Here is a 22,544-nt window from a genome sequence, read left to right as displayed (position 1 = left end):
AGTATTGTATGTTGCACCGTAGTATTTAGTTCTGCTGGGGCGGTATTTTGTTCTGCACTACTATGATATTACTGGCCCCGCCCACTTCTGCTGAACCTGCCTACAACATGGGACTATTTTAGTTTTGTTTTTGTCCAGAGCCACTTTAAGTTCCCAGTCCACTCCTGCCACAAAGAAACACTTTGTGATCAGCTTGAGAACAAGGAACCCTTCTAAGAAGTAGGGATTGGCCAAAATGAGAGTACCATTTAATACAATAGCCCTCTTTGAAGCTACCCAAAATTGGTCTTCAAGGGTGATCATCTCACATTCTCTAATAAATGGAAACTTCCATGCCTCTAAGGATGTCCAGCATGACTGAGAATAGGTGGGGGGGGGGGGGCCTCGCTCTGTGGTGGTGGGCTCGTATCTCTCTTCTGATGCAGTTGCTCGGAGGCTGTGATACTATCAGTAGTTTTCATGGGTATTGCTTATGAGAGGAAAAAAAGGACATAGGCCACTACTACACAGGAGCACAACCAGACGGCCTATGCATGTCTATGTCATGCAGCTGTCACATTGAGAATGCAGTGCCGTCCATGGACAGCATGTCAGAGCAAGAGTAGCTGAACAGATATATAGTTTTCTCAGAAAATGACATTAGAACTTTAAGAGGCCAGTGGTGGTCCTACATACAGCATTCCCTAAATGACATGTCACAGGCAGAGGTTGTAGCACTCTCACCCTAGCACCTCGAACCCTTCCAACAGCTGATTGGCAGGTGTGTCAGGAGTCAGACCTCCACAGATGAGATACAAATGAGCTATGCTGAGAACCCCTTTTGCATGTGCTGCAAATGTTCATTGCAGTGTATAGTAAAACCAGTCCTTATTATTTTCAAAACTGTCCTGCTCATTTTCTTTCAATATCCTGCTTCTTTTCCCTCTCCGTCCTGCTTTTCTACCATCCCTGTCCTGCTCCTCTTCTGTCCCTGTCCTGCTTTTCTTCTCCTCCTGTCTTTTGCCTCTTCCCTCTCTGCCGTACACTTCTTCCTTCCCTGTTCTGCTACTATTCTGTCCCTGGTCTGCTTCTCTTCCATCTCTATTCTGCTCCTCTTCTTTCACTGTCTTTTTTTTGTTATGTTCCTCTTACATCCCTTCCTGCTCCTATACTTTCTGTATCCTGCTTCTTTTCCACCCATGTCATGTCCATCTTCCCTGCTCCTCTTCTGTCCCTTTCCTGCTTCTTTTCTGCCCCTATCTTGTCCTTTTTCCATCTCTACCCTGCCCCTCCTACTTTCCTGCTCCTATTCTGTCCCTGCCCTGCTCCCCTTCTTTCCTTGTTTTGCTCCTCCTCTTTCCCTGTCCTGCTCAATTTCCAGTTCTGTCTTGCTCCTCTTCTTTCCCTGTCCTACTCCTCTTCCAACCCTGTCCCAGAGTTCTTATGCCCCTTTCCTGCTCTTCTTTTGCCCCTGTCCTGCTCCTCTTCCATCTCTGGCTTGCTCCTCTTCTGCACCTGTCCTGTTCCTCTCCGATTCCTGTCTTTTGCCTCTTCCCTCTCTGCCGTACTCTTCTTCCTTCCCTGTCCTGCTACTATTCTGTCCCTGGTCTGCTTCTCTTCCATCTCTATTCTGCTTCTCTTGTTTCACTGTCTTTTTTTGTTATGTTCCTCTTACATCCCTTCCTGCTCCTATACTTTCTGTGCCCTGCTCCTCTTCCACCCATGTCATGTCCATGCAGACGTGGAGAATGCTTTTACTGTGGAGATTCTGACCATTGGATCAACCAGTGTCCTAAGAAGGTCCTTTCTGTCAAATCTCCATAGGCAAGGCAACCTAAAGACCAGGTACACCCTGATTTTTCTAAATGTAAGCTTTTGGTACCCATTACGATTTCTCTGGGGGTAGATAAATGGCCGGGTAAGGCCTTTATCGATTCTGGCTCAGCGGCCAGCTTTATTGACTCTGAGTACGCTGTAAGATTGGGTATTCCAATGTTTGCTTTACCAACTCCTATCCATGTCATGGCTATTGATGCTACTCCTCTTATTGGTGGTACGGTGAGCTCATGTACCTCAGAGATTTCTCTAACCGTGGGTGTGTGCCACTCAGAGAGATGTTCCCTTTTTGTCCTGGAGAATCTACCGGTTGAGGTGGTACTAGGGTTGCCTTGGCTCCGACTACATAACCCCACTATAGATTGGTCCAAGGGGGAGTTGGTGAGATGGGGGCCTAAGTGTGACTCGTGCTTGTCCGTGGTACAGGCTGGGGTCTCAGTAAAGTCTGATACTTTACCCAATGTTATTAGGGAATATTCTGATGTATTCTCATTACCAACCCCGGAGGTTCTACCCCCTCATAGACCTTATGATTGTACTATAGAGCTAGTAGAGGGGGCCAAGTTTCCTAAGGGGCGAATTTATAATCTTTCTAAGCCCGAACGCAAGGCCATGGAAGATTATATTAAGGAGAGCCTTGGTAAAGGGCATATTAGACCTTCTGTCTCTCCTATGGGGGCGGGGTTTTTCTTGGTTAAGAAAAAAGATGGTGGTCCTAGGCCTATGTATCGATTACCGGAGATTAAATAAAATCACTGTCCAGAATAGATACTCCCTCCCATTGATTCCGGATTTATTTAACCAGGTTCTGGGGGCAACCTGGTTTTCCAAGATTGACCTGAAAGGGGCATACAATCTAATCCGAATCAAGGAGGGAGACGAATGGAAGACGGCGTTCAATACTCCGGCAGGACACTTTGAATATCAGTTGATGCCTTTTGGACTCAGCAATGCCCCAGCTGTGTTCCAAAACTTCATGAATGACATTCTTAGGGAGTTCTTAGGTAAATTTGTTATTGTCTATCTTGACGACATTTTGATATTCTCTCCTTACTTCGAATCCCATGTGTCTCATGTTAAACAAGTATTAGAGGTGTTGAGGGAGAATCAGCTATCCGCTAAGCAAGAGAAATGTGTCTTTGGTGTACAGGAGATTCTGTTTCTAGGGCATGTTCTGACTCCTCACGCCTTCAAGATGGATCCTGGTAAGGTACTAGCAATTAAGGAATGGGTAATACCTTCATCCTTTAAGGCCTTACAACGGTTCTTAGGTTTAGCCAATTACTATCGTAAATTTATTATGAATTTTTCCGTAATTGCTAAACCGTTGACCGACCTTACTAAGAAAGGGGACGATTTGGAGAATTGGTCTACTGAGGCCATTTCTTCATTTGAAAAATTAAAAAAGGCATTCAGTAGCGCTCCCATTCTGATCTAGCCTGATCAGGAGAGACCTTTTATTGTGGAGGTGGATGCGTCCGAGGACGGCGCAGGAGCAGTCCTTTCACAAGGTCCTGCTAGCCTCACTAACCTGAGACCATGTGCCTTCTTCTCCAGGAAATTCTCTCCCACTGAGAGAAACTACGACATAGGGAATAGGGAGCTGCTGGCCATTAAATGGGCATTTGAGGAGTGGAGGCATTTTCTGACCATAAAAACCTTATGTTTCTCGAGTCTGCTAAAAGGTTGAATCCCCGTCAAGCCAGATGGGCTCTGTTTTGTACTCGTTTTGATTTTTCCATTACGTTCAGGCCGGGAAGTAAAAATGTGAAGGCGGACACATTATCTCGGCGCTTCCATGCTTTTCAACCTACTGAGGTACCACCTGAATCCATCCTACCAGCAAAAATCTTCATAGCAGCTTTAACCCAGGATATCTCGGCTCGCATTAGGTCTGAACAACATCTGGCACCGGTATCCACCCCAACAGATAAGTTGTTTGTTCCCGTACAATTTCGTCTCCAGCTGTTGGGTAAGTGTCACGATTCTGCCTTTTGTGGACATCCGGATGTTGAGGGCACTAAGGATCTGGTTTCTAGATCTTATTGGTGGCCCACTCTAACTAGGGATGTCAAGTCCTACGTGTCAGCCTGTGAGGTTTGTGCCAGGTCCAAGACACCTAGGACTCGCCCTGCTGGTAACCTATGACCCCTACCCATTCCCAGTAGACCCTGGTCCTATATCTCGATGGACTTTATAACTGACCTACCGCTGGTGGAGGGTAAGACTGTAGTTTGGGTAGTGGTCGATAGGTTTAGCAAGATGGTCCATTTCATTTCCTGTCTAAACTCCCGAATGCCAAAACCCTGGCGTCTATTTTTGTGAAAGAAATTGTTTGATTGCATGGTATCCCGGAAAATATTGTTTCTGACAGGGGTGTGCAGTTTGTGTCCAAATTCCGGAGGGCCTTCTGTCAAAAATGTCAAATTTCATTGTCTTTTTTCTCTGCCTACCACCCTGAGAGTAATGGGCAGACTGAACGCCTTAATCAGTCTGTGGAACAATTCTTGAGGTTGTATGTTGTTGATGACCAGCAATTATCGGTGAAATTTCTTCAATTGGCTGAATTTGCTTTAAATAACTGTGTCAATTCTTATGCTGGGGTTTCACCTTTCTTTTGTAACCATGGTTTCCATCCCCGTTTTCATTCTGGGTCATCCGTCTCCTCCTCTAACCCTGAGGCGGATAGGCTCTCCTCTGAACTGTGCACAGTTTGGGCCCGGGTTCAATCGAACTTAGAAAAGGCTCAAAGTTCTCAGAAGCTCAAGGCCGATAGGAGACGTTCAAGGGGGGTGAATTTTCAGGTTGGGGATAAGGTATGGTTGTCCTCCAAGAATCTCTCTCTTAAGGTAGATTCTAAAAAGTTTGCTCCTCATTTTATTGGACCATATAAGATCACGGAGGTGATTAACCCGGTATCATTTAGGTTGGAGCTGCCCGAGTCATTCCACATTCATAATGTGTTCCATAAATCTCTAAATATTTTGAACCGGTAGTACCATCGAAAGCCTCGCCTCTGCCGGTTCTTGTTAATGATGCTGTTGAGTATGTGGTGTCTAAAATAGTGGATGTCAGGAAGGTGCGTAATTCCTTGCAGTACCTGATTCACTGGACGGGGTATGGACCTGAAGAGAGATCTTGGGTACCTGCCAGGGAGGTTCATGCTAAATTTCATTTAGAACACCCTGAAAGGCCATCGCCTGAAGTCTTGGGTCCAGAGGCCCCTCGTAAAAGGGGGGGTACTGTAATGGGGTGCCGAAGGCGCACTCGGTCTCCCATCAGCCGCAGACCTGCTGCTTAGCTTCGGGAGCGAGAATCTGTGTTTGACCTCGTTCCCAGGGCAGCTTTGCTAGCTGGGAGGCTCCCTGTCCTGCTCCTCTTCCAACCCTGTCCCAGAGTTCTTATGCCCCTTTCCTGCTCTTCTTCTGTCCCTGTCCTGCTCCTCTTCCATCTCTGTTCTGCTCCTCTTCCATCTCTGGCTTTCTCCTCTTCTGCCCCTGTCCTGTTCCTCTCTGATCCCTGTCCTGCTCCTCTTCCATCTCTGGCTTGCTCCTCTTCTTTCCTTGTCCTGCTCCTCTTCCAACCCTGTCCCAGAGTTCTTATGCCCCTTTCCTGCTCTTCTTCTGTCCCTGTCCTGCTCCTCATCCATCCCTGTCCTGCTCCTCTTTCATCTCTGGCTTGCTCCTCTTATGCTCCTGTCCTGTTCCTCTCCAATCCCTGTCCTGCTCCTCTTCCCTCTCTGCCGTGCTCTTCTTCCTTTCCTGTCCTGCTACTATTCTGTCCCTGGTCTGCTTCTCTTCCATCTCTATTCTGCTCCTCTTTTTTCACTGTCCTTTTTTGTTATGTTCCTCTTACATCCCTTCCTGCTCCTATGCTTTCTGTGTCCTGCTCCTCTTCCACCCATGTCATGTCCATCTTCCCTGCTCCTCTTCTGTCGCTTTCCTGCTTATTTTCCATTCCTGTTTTGCTTCTTTCATGTCCCTATCCTGCTTCTTTTCTGCCCCTATCTTGTCCTTTTTCCATCTCTACCCTGCCCTCCTCATTTCCTGCTCCTATTCTGTCCCTGCCCTGCTCCTCTTCTTTCCTTGTTTTGCTCCTCCTCTTTTCCTGTCCTGCTCAATTTCCAATTCTGTCTTGCTCCTCTTCTTTCCCTGTCCTGCTCCTCTTCCAACCCTGTCCCAGAGTTCTTATGCCCCTTTCCTGCTCTTCTTCTGTCCCTGTCCTGCTCCTCATCCATCCCTGTCCTGCTCCTCTTCCATCTCTGGCTTGCTCCTCTTCTGCCCCTGTCCTGTTCCTCTCTGATCCCTGTCCTGCTCCTCTTCCCTCTCTGCCATGCTCTTCTTCCTTTCCTGTCCTGCTACTATTCTGTCCCTGGTCTGCTTCTCTTCCATCTCTATTCTGCTCCTCTTCTTTCACTGTCTTTTTTTGTTATGTTCCTCTTACATCCCTTCCTGCTCCTATACTTTCTGTGCCCTGCTCCTCTTCCACCCATGTCATATCCATCTTCCCTGCTCCTCTTCTGTCCCTTTCCTGCTTCTTTTCCATCCCTGTTTTGCTCCTTTCATGTCCCTGTCCTGCTTCTTTTCTGCCCCTATCTTAACCTTTTTCCATCTCTACTCTGCCCCTCCTCCTTTCCTGCTCCTGCCCTGCTCTTCTTTCCTTGTTTTACTCCTCTTCTTTCCTTGTTTTGCTCCTCCTCTTTCACTGTCCTGCTCCTTTTTTGTTCCCTGTCTTGCTCCTCTACTGTCCCTGTCCTGTTTCACTTCCATCCTTGTCCTGCTCCACTTCCATCCCTGTCCTGCTCCACTTCCATCCCTGTCCTGCTCCACTTCCATCCCTGTCTTGCCTCTATTCTTTTCCTTTCCTTTCCTGCTCCTCTTTGTCCCACTGTTCTTATGTTCTGTCCTGCCCCTCTTCTGTCCCTGTCCTGCTCATCTTCTGTCTCTGTCTAGCTCCTCTTCCGTCTCTGTCCTGCTCCCCTTCAGTTTCTGTCCTGCTCCTCATCCGTCCCTACCCTGCTCTTTTTTCATCCTTGTCATGAATATTTTCCATAATGTCCCAAACATGTTTACTAGAGAAAAATCCCTTAATATTTGTGCTTTGAACTTTTTCCTCTATCCTTCCAGTGATTTGTGGGCATCCTGCTTCCCCAACTAACAGTGTGTTTCTATGAGGATAAAAGAAAAGACCCAGACTCCCCTGAGGTTGCAAATCGCCTAAGACTCAAGTAACAAAATAGCTTCAGGGTAACATATGAGGGACGGCTTCTTGTTGACAGTGAGGGGAAATCCTGATGTTTACTTTCTACCAAACGCTGGTGCTTGCAATGTGCTAGGTTAAAGGAGGTTATTTCATTTCTGATATATCAGCCTTGCACAACAACCATCTGTAAACCAGTATAACGTAAGGTGATGGCGATGCAATAGTCCCAGGCTACCAATATTTCAGAGAAGACCATGTCTAGCATTATGGTTGCATTGCTAGTAACTACTGCAGTTACAGTGGGATGCGAAAGTTTGGGCAACCTTGTTAATCGCCATGATTTTCCTGTATAAATCATTGGTTGTTCCAATAAAAAAAGTCAGTTAAATATATCATATAGGAGACACACACAGTGATATTTGAGAAGTGAAATGAAGTTTATTGGATTTACAGAAAGTGTGCTATAATTGTTTAAACACAATTAGGCAGGTGTATAAATTTGGGCACTGTTGTCATTTTATTTGATTCCAAAACCTTTAGAATTATTGGAACTCAAATTGGCTTGGTAAGCTCAGTGACCCCTGATCTACATACACAGGTGAATCCAATTATGAGAAAGAGTATTTAAGGGGGTCAATTGTAAGTTTCCCTCCTCTTTTAATTTTCTCTGAAGAGTAGCAACGTGGGGGTCTCAAAACAACTCTCAAATGACCTGAAGACGAGGATTGTTCACCATCATGGTTTATGGGAAGGATACAGAAAGCTGTCTCAGAGATTTCAGCCGTCTGTTTCCACAGTTAGGAACATATTGAGGAAATGGAAGACCACAGGCTCAGTTCAAGTTAAGGCTCGAAGTGGCAGACCAAGAAAAATCTCGGATAGACAGAAGCGACGAATGGTGAGAACAGTCAGAGTCAACCCACAGACCAGCACCGAAGACCTACAACATCATCATCTTGCTGCAGATGGAGTCACTGTGCATCGTTCAACCATTCGGGGCACTTTACACAAGGAGATGCTGTATGTGAGAGGGATGCAGAGGAAGACTTTTCTCTCTTGAGGTGGACTAAAGCCCATTTGGACAAGCCAGCTTCATTTTGGAATAAGGTGCTGTGGACTGATGAAACTAAAATTGAGTTATTTGGCCATAACAAGGGGCGTTATGCATGGAGGAAAAAGAACACAGCATTCCAAGAAAAACACCTGCTACCTACAGTAAAATATGGTGGTGGTTCCATCATGCTCTGGGGCTGTGGCCAGTGCAGGGACAGGGAATCTTGTCAAAGTTGAGGGACGCATGAATTCCACTCAGTATCAGCAGCTTCTGGAGACCAATGTCCAGGAATCAGTGACAAAGCTAAAGCTGCGCCGGGGCTGGATCTTTCAACAAGACAACGACCCTAAACACTGCTCAAAATCCACTAATGCATTTATGCAGAGGAACAAGTACAACGTTCTGGAATGGCCATCTCAGTCCCCAGACCTGAATATAATGGAAAATCTGTGGTGTGACTTACAGAGAGCTGTCCATGCTCGGAAGCCATCAAACCTGAATGAACTAAAGATGTTTTGTAAAGAGGAATGGTCCAAAATACCTTCAACCAGAATCCAGACTCTTATTGGAACCTACAGGAAGCGTTTAGAGGCTGTAATTTCTGCAAAAGGAGGATCTACTAAATATTGATTTCATTTCTTTTTTGTGGTGCCCAAATTTATGCACCTGCCTTATTTTGTTTAAACAATTATATCACACTTTCTGTAAATCCAATAAACTTCATTTCACTTCTCAAATATCACTGTGTGTGTCTCCTATATGATATATTTACCTGACATTTTTTATCATAACAACCAAGGATTTATACAGGAAAATCATGACGATTAGCAAGATTGCCCAAACTTTCCCATCCCACTGTATGTCACTTGTCCTGATAGAAAAAACAAAACTTGCACTCCAACATAATTATTGGTGCCTGGACCTACATGATGGTATCTGCACTGGACTGTGTTATTTGGGAGGTACCACCAAGGGCATCACCCAACCTCAGGCTAAACCTTGACAGGACAACCCAAAAACAGGTAGTGGTCTACTGTGGCACCACAACCCATCTACAGTATGCATGAGCAGCACTACCCACTGCCTATAAATGAGGCAATAAGTGTCTTCTTCAGGGAAAGTTCGGAGCAGGATCTGGCCATCCATGAAGACTTTCTAAAACTAATATGGCCATCCTGTCAGTTACACTGACCCTCCATATCTGTTTTTGGACTAGCCATGCACTTAACAAGAAGGGGAAAAGCTGCTTTACTTCTAGGAAAAATAACATGCTAGATCCTTGACCTCCCTAGCAGCAGACATAATAGACAGTTGAGGTGCCACCAAACACATTAGATGTTTGGTGGATCCCACAAGCTATGTAAAAAAGAAAGCTGCTATGAGCAACAGGGACATTTTTTTATTGTGCCATGATGCCACTATACAACATCTACAGCCTTACATACGAAGACAAGTCAATCTACTATATAATAGATGAAGCACCACGAGTTAATGGGGTTCTCCAGGCACAGACACTGATGAACCTATACCTAGTATTGGCTATATGTGATTCAAAAAGATGCAATACAGCTTGCCTGCCATGAGGGGGCCACCCTCTGATTGCATCGTATTCTCTAAAATATGCACTCCATATCTGAATGCTTATGTCAGAGTCAGCTAGTGAAGTGCAAAGTAGGGAAGACTATTTTACAGAGACGCTTTGGCCTATTATCTATCTGTGCAGCTGTGAAACCTGAAACATCTGCCAGTCCATTGCATGCTAAGAACTGTGATGATCTGTTTGCATTTGAATTCTTCAGTAAAGAAAAGTTCTACTGTACCACTGCCTCATCATTGCTTCCTGGACCACTATTAAACTGCAAAGTGTTGGCGTTATGACACTCAGGACCCTGCCTTGTACCTCAAAACCTTCAACACCAAGGGTACCTCAACTGTCACCAAGCAGGTGATCCCCAAAACAGGAGATTACCCGAAAGTAAGAAAAGTGCCCCTTTTCCCATCACTTCACACTGGCCCAGGGAGCATCAGAACCATGAGTACAACTACTACTACATCCACCCGGCCACTCACACACCCCTGTGACCTGGTCGCTGTAGTGTCAATTTAAATGACAAATTCATCACTGCTACATTTGAAACATCCAGAAGCCTAGAGGAAAAAGGGGAAACCTCCTGGATAACTGGAAGACTGGGTGCCCCAGAGGCCTCCTGGCACATCCCGCAGAAGAGCCCGATAAGCTTGTAGCACCAGGATGCTGTGTCATCAGCATCCAAAAACACATAAAGGGGGTGTTGTCGCAACGCAATGAGGGGGTAATATTTACCTAAAAAGAAGCATGGCCTGTGAAAGGAGCTGCCCAGAAAAATACCCATTTGGTACGTATGGTGTTTATAAGAATATTATAAACACATAGCACAAGCCGTATGACTATGTTGTGGGTATCACATCATATCACAAGGCATCAGTCTGACCAATCCAAAAATCCTAAGTACACCATCCCCAGAATGCATTGAACTGGACAGGCCTATAAGACCCAGGATGAATAGCATGAGGATGCAATATCTCTACCAGTTACACATTATGATGCAGTGGTTTCCTAGCAACTGATACCAGAGAGAGCGTATCATGGTCAGGATATAATACAAAGACACTGACAGCTTAAAGAAATACAGGAGCCGGATGCATGAAGCCTGTATATATGGAAAGGACGGGAGGACCAGGTTAGTCTATCCATTTAAAGGGAACAAGGCCCCTGGTGGATGCCCTGATATAATCAGAGCTGGGGGGAGAAAAAGCTTCCCACATAAGCTCCTCCCCCTTGTGAGCTTTCAGCGATTTAAAAAAGCAGAACGGAGTCACATGACATGCCTCTCTGAAAGTCCGGACTTCTAGGAAACAGGAAGTATTCCATTTCATGGAAACATTCTCAGGTTCCTGATACATTTTCTTTTTTAGAAATGTAGAAAATGCAGTCACTCCAAATATATTTTTTATAGGGCATCATACAAATAAACTAATACACAGAGAACCAGACCTGTTGACACTTCCCCTTTAATGAAACTTTCCCTTTAATTAAAGGGGATTTCAAACATATGAGTTTTATGACATGTAAATAGGACTGTGTCACTCTCCGGTAAAAATAAAAAGGAGTTGTGAAAATAAATTTCCATAAATTTCATTTCAACTGCATCATCAGACGTCATCAAACTCTAATGCAGAAAAACCCCTTTAAAAGATTGACAATGATCATGTCAGTCTTTTAAAGACGTTGACACATCATGCAACACAGCTGTATATCAAATTGTGGGTCATCCATGTAATCCAAAATTTTTATGATTGTGAAAATAATTAATTATTGTTCAATCCATCATATACACATATCCACTGCCAATGTCAGACATGGTTAAAAGACACAATATAAAGTAGGAGATATAGGAGAGGTTATATGGAGTAATAGGAGGAGATATAAGAGAGGGTATATAGAGTAATAGAAGGAGATATGGAGTAATAGGAGGGGATATGGGAGGGGGTATATGGAGTAATAGGAGGAGATATAGCAGGAGGGTATATGGAGTAATAGGAGGAGATATAGGAGAGGTCATATGGAGTAACAGGCGGAGGTATAGAAGAGGTTATATGGATTAACAAGAGGAGATATTGGAGATTATATTTATGAAGTAATAGGAGAAAATAGGAGAGGTTATATGGTGGAGTAATATAAAAAGATATAGGAAGTGGATGAATGGAGTAATAGGAGGAGATATATATGAAAGGATATATGGAGTAAGAGGAGGAGATATATGGAAAGGATATATGAAATAATAGGAGGAGTTATAGAGAGAGTTTATATGGAGTAATAGGAGGAGATATATGAGAGGAAATATGGAGTAATAGGAGGAGATATAGGAGAAATTATATGGAGTAATAGGAGGAGATATATGAGAGGTTATATGGAGTAATAGGAGGGGATATGGGAGAGGGAGGACATATGGAGCAATAGGAGGAGATATAGGAGAAATTATATGGATTAATAGGAGGAGATATAGGAGAGGGTATATGGAGTAATAGGAGTAGATATAGGAGAGGTTATATGAAGTAAGAGGATGAGATATAAGTAGAGCTTGTATGGAGTAACAGCAGAAGATATAGGAAGAAGTTATATGGATTAATAGGAGGAGATATTGAAGATTATATATGAAGTAATAAGAGAATATAGGAGTGGTTATATGGAGTAATATAAGGATATATAGGTAGTGGATAAATGGAGTAATAGGAGGAGATATAGGAACAGATATATGGAGTAACAGAAGGAGATATAGGGAGAGGATATATGGAGTAACAGAAGGAGATATAGGAGAGGTTATATGGATTAATTATAGTAAATATAGGAGAGATTATATTGAGTAAAAGGAGAAATATAGAAGTGATATAAAGTAGTAGTAGGAGATATAAGGAGATATATGGAGGAATAGGAAGAGATATAGGGGAGGTTGTATATAGTAGTAAGAGGAGCAGGGGTCAAGTCCTGGGAAAAAAAGTGTGGGAACTCACCCAAGATCCACTGCAACCCCCCCCCCTCCCCTCCAAAAAATAAAAAAGCACAGAAAATCTAGCATGCTGTAATTTGTGTCGCTGCGGACTAAAAAATAAATTAAAAAAATAGCACTTTTAGAAAAGTTTGTCCTGGGATTCGATCTCATGACCTCTACACAGCAGAAGCAAGGCATATGCCCTCACAGCTATGAAAGCTGTCTAGCTTGCTACTTAAAAAAAAATATATAAGACTTCTACTGTAGGTAACTTTGCCCACTGTGTATGGATGTAGCAGAGCTGGGTGTGTTGGGGCAGCTGTCATGTGTATGGTTGTACACTAGGTATCAGTACACAAGGTATCAGTAGAAGTATCAGAAAAAGAAAAAAAAACACTTTTAGTTTGTCCTGCGATTCGAACTCATGACCTCTACACATTACAGGCAAGGCATTTACCCTCACAGCCATAAAAGCTGTTGAAGTAGTTACTTAAAAAAAAAAAACTAAGACTTCTACTTATACCTAGTGTACTGATACCTAGTGTACAACCATACACATGACAGCTGCCCCAACACACCCAGCTCTGCTACATCCATACACAGTGGGCAGCTGTCATGTGTATGGTTGTACACTTGGTATCAGTAAACTAGGTATCAGTAGAAGTCTTATAAAAAAAAAAAAACACTTTTAGAAAAGTTTGTCCTGGGATTCGAACTCATGACCTTTACACATTACAGGCAAGGCATTTACCCTCACAGCCATAAAATCTGTTGAGGTAGTTGCTTAAAAAAACAACAACTAAGACTTCTACTTATACCTAGTGTACTGATACCTAGTGTACAACCATACACATGACAGCTGCCCCAACACACCCAGCCCTGCTACATCCATACACAGTGGGCAGCTGTCATGTGTATGGTTGTACACTTGGTATCAGTAAACTAGGTATCAGTAGAAGTCTTATAAAAAAAAAAAAAACACTTTTAGAAAAGTTTGTCCTGGGATTCGAACTCATGACCTCTACACATCAGAGGCAAGGCATTTACCCTCACAGCCATAAAAGCTGTCAAGGTAGCTGTTTAAAAAAAAAAAAATAAGACTTCTACTTATACCTAGTGTACTGATACCTAGTGTACAACCATACACATGACAGCTGCCCCAACACACCCAGCTCTGCTACATCCATACACAGTGGGCAGCTGTCATGTGTATGGTTGTACACTAGATATCAGTACACTAGGTATAATTAGAAGTCTTATATTTTTTTTTTTAAGCATTTACCTAGACGGCTTTCATGGCTGTGAGGGTAAATGCCTTCCTCTGATGTGTAGAGGTCGTGAGTTCGAATCCCAGGACAAACTTTTCTAAAAGACATTCTAAATGATCTCGTAGTGAAGGAGATGATGTCATTAGGGGGCGGGGCGCCATGAGAGGAGTCGCAGGCAGCGGCACCGACAGCTTCCTCTCAACTGAAGCCGCCCCTCCTCCCTTAACCTGCCCTGCACAGTGCGCTCCGTCTCCCCCTGTGAATCTGATTCAGCCGTGTTCTCCTGGCTTGAGGCTGAAAGGGAACGGTGTTCCTGCCATGAAAAAAGTGCAGGAACGCTGTTCCCATGCGTTCCCCCTCCACTCGACCCCTGATAAGGAGAGGTTACGGTATATGGAGATAGGAGAGGTTATATGGAGTAATAGGAGGTGATATAGGAGAGGTTATATGGAGTAATGAGAGGAAATATAGGGAGAGGTTATTTGGAGTAATAGGAGAATGTGTAGGTTATATGGAGTAGTAGGAGGATATATAGGAGAGGTTATGTGGAGTAATAGGAAGGTAATATAGAGGATAGGGTATATGAAGTAATAGGAGGAGATATAGGAAAGGTTACATGCAGTAATAGGAGATGCAGTAAAGGTTATAAGGAGTAATAGGAGGATATATATGAGAGGTTATATGCAGTAATAGGAGAAGATATTGGCAAGGTTATATGTCGTAATATGAGGAGATATAGGAGAGGTTATATATAATAATAGGAGAAGATATAGGAGAGGTTATTTGAATTAATAGGAGGAGATAAATGGAGAGGTTATATGGAATAATTGGAGGAGACACAAGACAGGGTATATGGAGTAATAAAGGAGATATGAAGTAATAGTAGGAGGTATAGGCGAGTATATATGGAGTCATAGGAGGAAATATAGGAGAGGTTATATGGAGTAATAGAAGGAGATATATATATGAAAGGATATATAGATTAAGAGGAGGAGATATATGGAAAGGATATATGAACTAATAGGAGGAGTTATAGGGAGAGTTTATATGGAGTAATAGGAGTAGATAGATGAGAGGTTATATGAAGTAAGAGGATGAGATATAAGGAGAGCTTGTATGGAGTAACAGCAGAAGATATAGGAAGAAGTTATATGGATTACCAGGAGAAGATATTGAAGATTATATATGAAGTAATAAGAGAAAATAGGAGTGGTTATATGGTAGAATATAAGGATATATAGGGAGTGGATAAATGGAGTAATAGGAGGAGATATAGGAACGGATATATGGAGTAACAGAAGGAGATATATGGAGAGGATATATGGAGTAATAAGAGGATATATAACAGAGTTTATATGGAGTAACAGGAGGAGATATAGGAGAAGTTATATGGATTAATAAAAGTAAATATAGGAGAGATTATATTGAGTAAAAGAAGAAATATAGAAGTTACATAAAGTAGTAGTAGGAGATATGTGGAGTAATAGGAAGAGATATAGGGGAGGTTGTATAGAGTAATAAAAGGAGATACAGGAGAGGTTATATGGAGTAAAAGGAAGAAATATAGGAGAGGTTATATGGAGTAAGAGTAGATGTAGGAGAGGTTATATAGAGTAATAGGAGGAGATATAGGAGAGCTTATATGGAGTAATGGGAGGATATATAGTAGAGGTGATATGCAGTAATAGGAGGATATATAGAAGAGGTTATATGGAGTAATAGGAGGATATATAGGAGAGGGTATATGAAGTAATAGGAGGCCATATAGAAAAGGTTACATGCAGTAATAAGAGGAAATATAAGGGAGGTTATAAGGAGTAATAGGATGATATATAGGAGAGCTTATGTGGAGTAATAGGAGGATATATAGGAGAGAGTATATGAAGTAAATAGGAGGATATATAGGAAAGGGTATATGAAGTAATAGGAGGCCATATAGAAAAGGTTATATGCAGTAATAGGAGGAGATATAAAAGAGGTTATATGGAGTAATAGGATGAGATTTAGGAGAGCTTATGTGGAGTAATAGGAGGGGATATAGGAGAGGTTATATGGAGTAATAGGAGGGGATATGAGAGAGGTTATATGGAGAAATAGGAGGATATATAGGAGAGCTTATATGGAGTAATAGGAGGATATATAGGAGAGCTTATATGGAGTAATAGGAGGGGCTATAGGGGAGCTTATATGGAGTAATAGGAGGAGATATAGGAGAGGTTATATGGAGTAATAGGAGGAGATAGAGGAGAGGTTATATGGAGTAATAGGAGGAAATCTAAGAAAGGTTATATGGAGTAATAAGAGGAGATACAGGAGAGTTGATATGAAGTAATAGAATATATAAGAAGATGGTATAATGAGTATTATAAGGGTTTCCAGGAAGTGAAAGGACATTTGCGCACATATGTACATATATATATATATATATATATATATATACACACACACACAGTATGTATATATATAAACACACACACACACACATATAACCATACTGCTACATGTAGGTATAGCCATCGAAAAGAGGAGGGGGAGAAGGAGGGGTAGTGAATAGGATGGAGGGAGGAGTACAGCTATAGGGTGGCAGTGAAGATATGTCAGGACTAAGAAATGATGGCATTACAGTAAATCCAGCAGGAGATCTGAGACCTGCACAGTAAAGTGCTAGCCAATAAAACCCAAGACAAAACAGTGTAATAAATAAGGCACTGGGGCAAGCACTGTACCTGCAGCCTCCTGCGTCTGATGATGGCAGAATCATCCATGTCATATGGAGAGTGCGGAACAGAGAGAATGAGACAGGGAGGGGGGAAGATACAGGCAGGAAAGGAGAGAGAGGGAGGAGAGGAGTGGGGAGGGGTAGGAGGGAAGGAGGCTGGCCCTCTGCTATACTCTCCTACATCCACACAAAGACCAGCTACACTCTATGTCACCGAGGGAGGGGAGACACCGGCTACAAACACTGACCAAGCCCACCGGTCAGCCACTGAAAAATGTGACAGGTACACTGCACAGACAGGAGCTGGGAGGAGATGATCCTGTCCCTAAAACATTATGGAGCTGTCCCTGGTGCTGATCCTATCCACACAACAGTGACTACAGGGATGACCATACTGGACTGTATAATGATAGTATCTGTACACTGATAATAATCACACCGTATAATGGTAGTATCTATACACTGATAATAATCACACCATATAATGGTAGTATCTATACACTGATAATAATCACACCGTATAATGGTAGTATCTATACACTGATAATAATCACACCGTATAATAGTAGTATCTATACACTGATAATAATCACACCGTATAATGGTAGTATCTATACACTGATAATAATCACACCGTATAATGGTAGTATCTATACACTGATAATAATCACACCGTATAATGGTAGTATCTATACACTGATAATAATCACACCGTATAATGGTAGTATCTATACACTGATAATAATCACACCGTATAATGGTAGTATCTATACACTGATAATAATCACACCGTATAATAGTAGTATCTATCCACTGATAATAATCACACCGTATAATGGTAGTATCTATACACTGATAATAATTACACCGTATAATGGTAGTATCTATACACTGATAATAATCACACCGTATAATGGTAGTATCTATACACTGATAATAATCACACCGTATAATGATATTATCTATACACTGATAATAATCACACTGTATAATGGTAGTATCTATACACTGATAATAATCACACCGTATAATAGTAGTATCTATACACTGATAATCACACTGTATAATGGTAGTATCTATACACTGATAATAATCACACTGTATAATGGTAGTATCTATACACTGATAATCACACTGTATAATGGTAGTATCTATAAGCTGATAATAAGCACACCGTATAATGGTAGTATCTATACACTGATAATAATCACACCGTATAATGGTAGTATCTATACACTGATAATAATCACACCGTATAATGGTAGTATCTATACGCTGATAATAATTACACCGTATAATAGTAGTATCTATACACTGATAATAATCACACCGTATAATGGTAGTATCTATACACTGACAATCACACTGTATTATGGTAGTATCTATACACTGATAATAATTACACCGTATAATAGTAGTATCTATACACTGATAATAATCACACCGTATAATGGTAGTATCTATACACTGATAATAATCACACCGTATAATGGTAGTATCTATACACTGATAATAATCACACTGTATAATGGTAGTATCTATACACTGATAATAATCACACCGTATAATGGTAGTATCTATACACTGATGAAGATTTATAATTCTATATCATGTCACATAATGCACAATGTTGAGGAGGAATTTGGGACCATTCTTCCCTGTAAATTTATTTCAGTTCATCAGTATTTCTTGGCGGGTGCTGCTGGAGAACGACATCATGTTTTGGGGCTGCTCTGCTGCTTCAGGGTCTGGACGCCTTGCGTTCGTCAACGGAACAATGAGTTCTAAGGTGCATGAAAATATTTTACAGGAGAAAGTAAAGGCAGCGGTCCAGGACCTTACATTGAATGAAAGATGTATGATGCAAGAAAACAATAACTCAAAGTGCACAAGACAACCAACTAAAAAGTGGCTGGAAAAAAATGAACATTTGTGCTGTTGTAACATCCCAGAGTTGTGTTACTAAACTCTTTTACCCCGCTACAATCTCTTAAGAGCATTAACTTTGTTATCTGATGTAATTTGTTGCATTGTTAACCTTGTTAAATGTATATTGCTGTAATTTCCATGTTCACCAGCAGGTGGCATCAATGTGTTAGCAAGGACTTAGGTTCAGTTTAGTACATCTAGGCGGGAATAGTTCATTCCAGCTTAGCTCCCCCTCTGTGAGCAGAGTGGGCTGTGCCCACATCCTGCAGAATTGGGAGAGAAGGAAGTTAGAGGCAGTGTGCCAGCCACCCCTGGTAGGGAAGGCTGTGTGTTAGTCTTCAGGAGTCCCCCTGCATAGGGACCCAAGCCAGGATCTTGTCTCGGCTGAGACATTGATCCCCATCCCCAGCCTGAGCCCTGCAGCCTCGGCTGGATGAACCAAGCAGACAATTCCAGTTCCAGGAAGAACGCATACCCTGAGAAGATAACTGTGAGTGAATTCCAGAGACCCAGGAGAAGCCATATTCCTCCTCAGCTAGTCAGTCCCCATACAGCAGAACATAGAAAGTGCAGAAGCCAAATTCCTGCCACAGTTTAGAGCTACAAAGCAGACGTCCTTTCCTGCAAGCTCCAGGTTGATAGAGCAGAAGATAAATTCCTGCCAACCATTACCAATACTTGCTGGGACCTAAGACTAAAGCTGTATCTTGCTTGGATGAAAGTTACCACAAGTTTGAACTTTACCAAAGGTCTGGATCTCAATTTCTGCTCCAAATTCCCTCTATTACTCCTACTAGCACTACACTCAATTTGTTGCAAGTGAGCAAGGATCCAGGAGTCCAGCCGTACCCAGGTAGGAGACACCATTGACACCATTACTACTACCATACAGAGACATTACACCACTCTGGCACTCCTAAACTGGGGAGTGAGTTATAACACCTTAAAGGGCCCTGTGATTGTACCCTGCGCATGCTGCAATACCTGACCCAGCCATTGCATAATTTGGCGTCAGAGTGCATACCCCGGTCCAGCTCACCGCACTGTGGAATGGCCAAGAGTCCTGACCTTAACAAGATACTGTAGCAGGACCTGGAGAGGGCTGACACACAAGGTATCCATGAATTGCTGATGAACTGAAACACATTTGCAGGAAGAAATGGTCCAAAATTCCTCTTCAATGTTGTGTAAATCTTATTTGCAGTTTCATGAAACATATGATGGAGATGATTTCTGCTAATGTGCTAGCTACGGTTATTCAATTCAAGGGTTTGCCTTTATTCCCTGCACATTGGATATTTGCTCAATGTATTCAATAAAAGACATGAGCGGCACAACTGTTTGCATGTTATTAGATTAGTTGGATTATACCTTAGATAACAATCAGACCACATTTCATTAGTAATCAATACAGAAGTCCAGGTAATTCCGTTGGATTCTCTTACCTTTTCTCGCATCTGCATAATCAACAAATAAAACATGTCCCTGCTCCAAAAAGCTTACACCCTAAAATGACATTTTTCACTTCATTTTCAGTTTTAGTTTTTGAACACAGAAATAAAATATGTTGCTATTTGGAAACCATGGACCAAAGCGGCGTTTGTTAGAACATAGTATGACTTTATTACTATGGAATAATGATAATAACACTTGCTGGTAATTGACTTTCCAGAACCCATGACAGCACCAGGAGAGGTTATCTTCCCCAGGACAGGAAACCTGCAGGACGGGAGCTGTCATGGGTTCCGATGAGTGTAATGTTTCCCTTCACCCATGACAGCAGCTGGAAAGATAACAGAGTTAATATCCCTAGGGTGGGACCACTGCTTACAACACTTTCCTGCCAAAGATAAGGACAGACACAGAAATTAAATTCAGCTTGGATTGGTGGAAAAAGATGAAGCCTGTGTAGCTGTCTTAAAAATTGCCTTACAAGTGGCCAAGGCTCTAGCAGAATAAGCTCTAAGGTCTGAAGGTACAGACTCCCCTCCTTACTCAAAAGCCATACCAATGGCCTAGCCTGGTCCTTGGCACAATACTAAACCCCTTGAAAGCTTCAATATAATGCAGAAGGCATCTCCTAAAATCTAAACTATTGAAATGTCTCAGCTCTGATCTAGTGTTATGTAAGGAAATACTAGGGTCACCGTCCAAAACCACAACCAGCAAACTTAAAAACTCGTACCGTTCTTTCTTAACCATCCTGCGTGGTAGGAAGCCATGGCTATCCCTAGGTCCTTCACCAAAGCTGGAGCCAGGTTACATCTGTGGAATAAGGCAGCAGAAAACTGTCGCAAGCTCGCAAGAAGCAGACCTACCCTAAGGGCAGGGGCGCAAAGAGTGGCGGACAAGCAGGGTCAGAACCAAGAGAGAAAGATAAATTCCAAAACAGCAGACGAAGGGTTAATCCAGAAACATGGTCAGGATACCAGGAGGATCAGAAGAAGCCAATTCAGCAGACAAGATCCAAAAACCATCCAGGGCTTGACAGGTCAGTATAGCATAGCAACCCTTCTTGCACAGAATTTTGGCTGGGTAAACACAGGTTATCACAGATAGAGAGTGAAACTATCTCTTTGAAAGTATGAAACCAGACTACCGTGGGTTAAAAGGCCAGATCGGGTTTGATAATTTCCCCATGATGCCAGTGTATGGTGTATTAACTGATAAGGTTTGCAATTCCCCCATCCTTATGGCGGAGGTAATGGTGTAATACACTGATGAGCAAAAGGGTAACAATGTTTTGAACTTTTGACTTTCAGGCTCCATATCTCACCATCCACTACAGCTTTGAACGTGAGACCCCCATCATTTTATAGACAATCATCTTGGCTCATACATAAACTGGACTTGCAACTATTAAGAATATAATTAGCAGACTCTTGTCATGTAACTGAATTGCTCCTAAAATTCAAAATTTTTATTATTTTGTTAATCCACCTTTGGCTTTCAACACTGCCTGAATCCTTATGGGCATGCTCTTGATCAGATTCAAGCATGTCTCGACAGAAATCTGTTCCCAGGTCTCTTCTACACGTTCCCAATGTTGGTACATACTGGTCGACTCACTTGGGTACAAATACAGCTTTCTCTTCAACTCTCGCACCAGAACTGATAGACCTTGTGATGAGCCAACTTGTTGACTCCAATATTCTGCCTGGACGCCAACCTCTTGGCTTTGGCATGGATCGAAGGACTTCATTTCACGTTCCTCCTACTGTCATGACACTCGTCCGCACCATGCAGGTTGGCAATTTTCTTGACCGAGATATCGTTATTGATGAACTGGATGAGGCTGTTTCTCTTTTCTTGGGAAATCTTCTTCATGGCGGCTCCTGGATTAGAACCAGCGACCTTTACACTTGGGAATCAACCTAATAACACACAGAGCTATTAGGGAATGTGAGAACCGGTTGTAATTTGTAGTATACAAGAAGAAAAAGATTGTTCCACCACCAGGAGAAAAACAGTAACAATGCAAGTTAAGCCTCATGCACACGACCGTTGTTGTGTCCCGTGCCCGTTGTTCCGTTTTCAGTGATTTTCTGCGGACCCATTGACTTTCAATGGGTCCGTGGAAAACGCGGCTAATGCACCGTTTGTCATCCGCGTCCGTGATCCGTGTTTCCAGTCCGTGAAAAAAATATGACCTGTCCTATTTTTTTCACGGACAACGATTCGCGGACCCATTCAAGTCAATGGGTCAGTGAAAAAACACGGAGGCGCACAAGATTGTCATCCGTGTCCGCGTCTTTCCTATCATTTGCATGGCAAACTTGACTTAGATTTTTTTTACTTTCCTTCATGTCTGGACATCCTCCAAAAATAAAGGAAGACACACGGAAACAAAAATAGACACGGATCACGGAACAACGGAACGCAAAAAAATACTGTCGTGTGCATGAGGCCTTACCTGACAAGAATCTGCAGAACTAATCATATGCTAAATAAGTCCAATTTATCTATGAGAAAGCCAAGATGTCTGTAAAATGATGGGGGTCTCACGCTCAAAGCTGTAGTGGATGGTG

General features: G+C 42.5%; 1 protein-coding gene across 1 annotated transcript in view; it reads right to left on the bottom strand.

Annotated features, from left to right (window-relative positions):
* MAST1 (microtubule associated serine/threonine kinase 1) overlaps positions 1–21,843 on the bottom strand; it is a 90,483-nt gene extending 68,640 nt beyond the window's left edge. The window contains exon 1 of the mRNA XM_044276966.1: positions 21,756–21,843. Coding sequence (XP_044132901.1) covers positions 21,756–21,843 — 88 coding nt within the window. The remainder of the gene's footprint in view (positions 1–21,755) is intronic.
* Between the last annotated feature and the right edge of the window lie 701 nt (positions 21,844–22,544).

Source organism: Bufo gargarizans, chromosome 2 (genome assembly GCF_014858855.1).
Source record: "Bufo gargarizans isolate SCDJY-AF-19 chromosome 2, ASM1485885v1, whole genome shotgun sequence".
In the NCBI taxonomy this organism is placed as follows: Eukaryota; Metazoa; Chordata; class Amphibia; order Anura; family Bufonidae; genus Bufo; species Bufo gargarizans.
The sequence above is the reverse complement of the archived record's forward strand: the minus strand, read 5'-3'. Positions and strand labels throughout refer to the sequence as shown.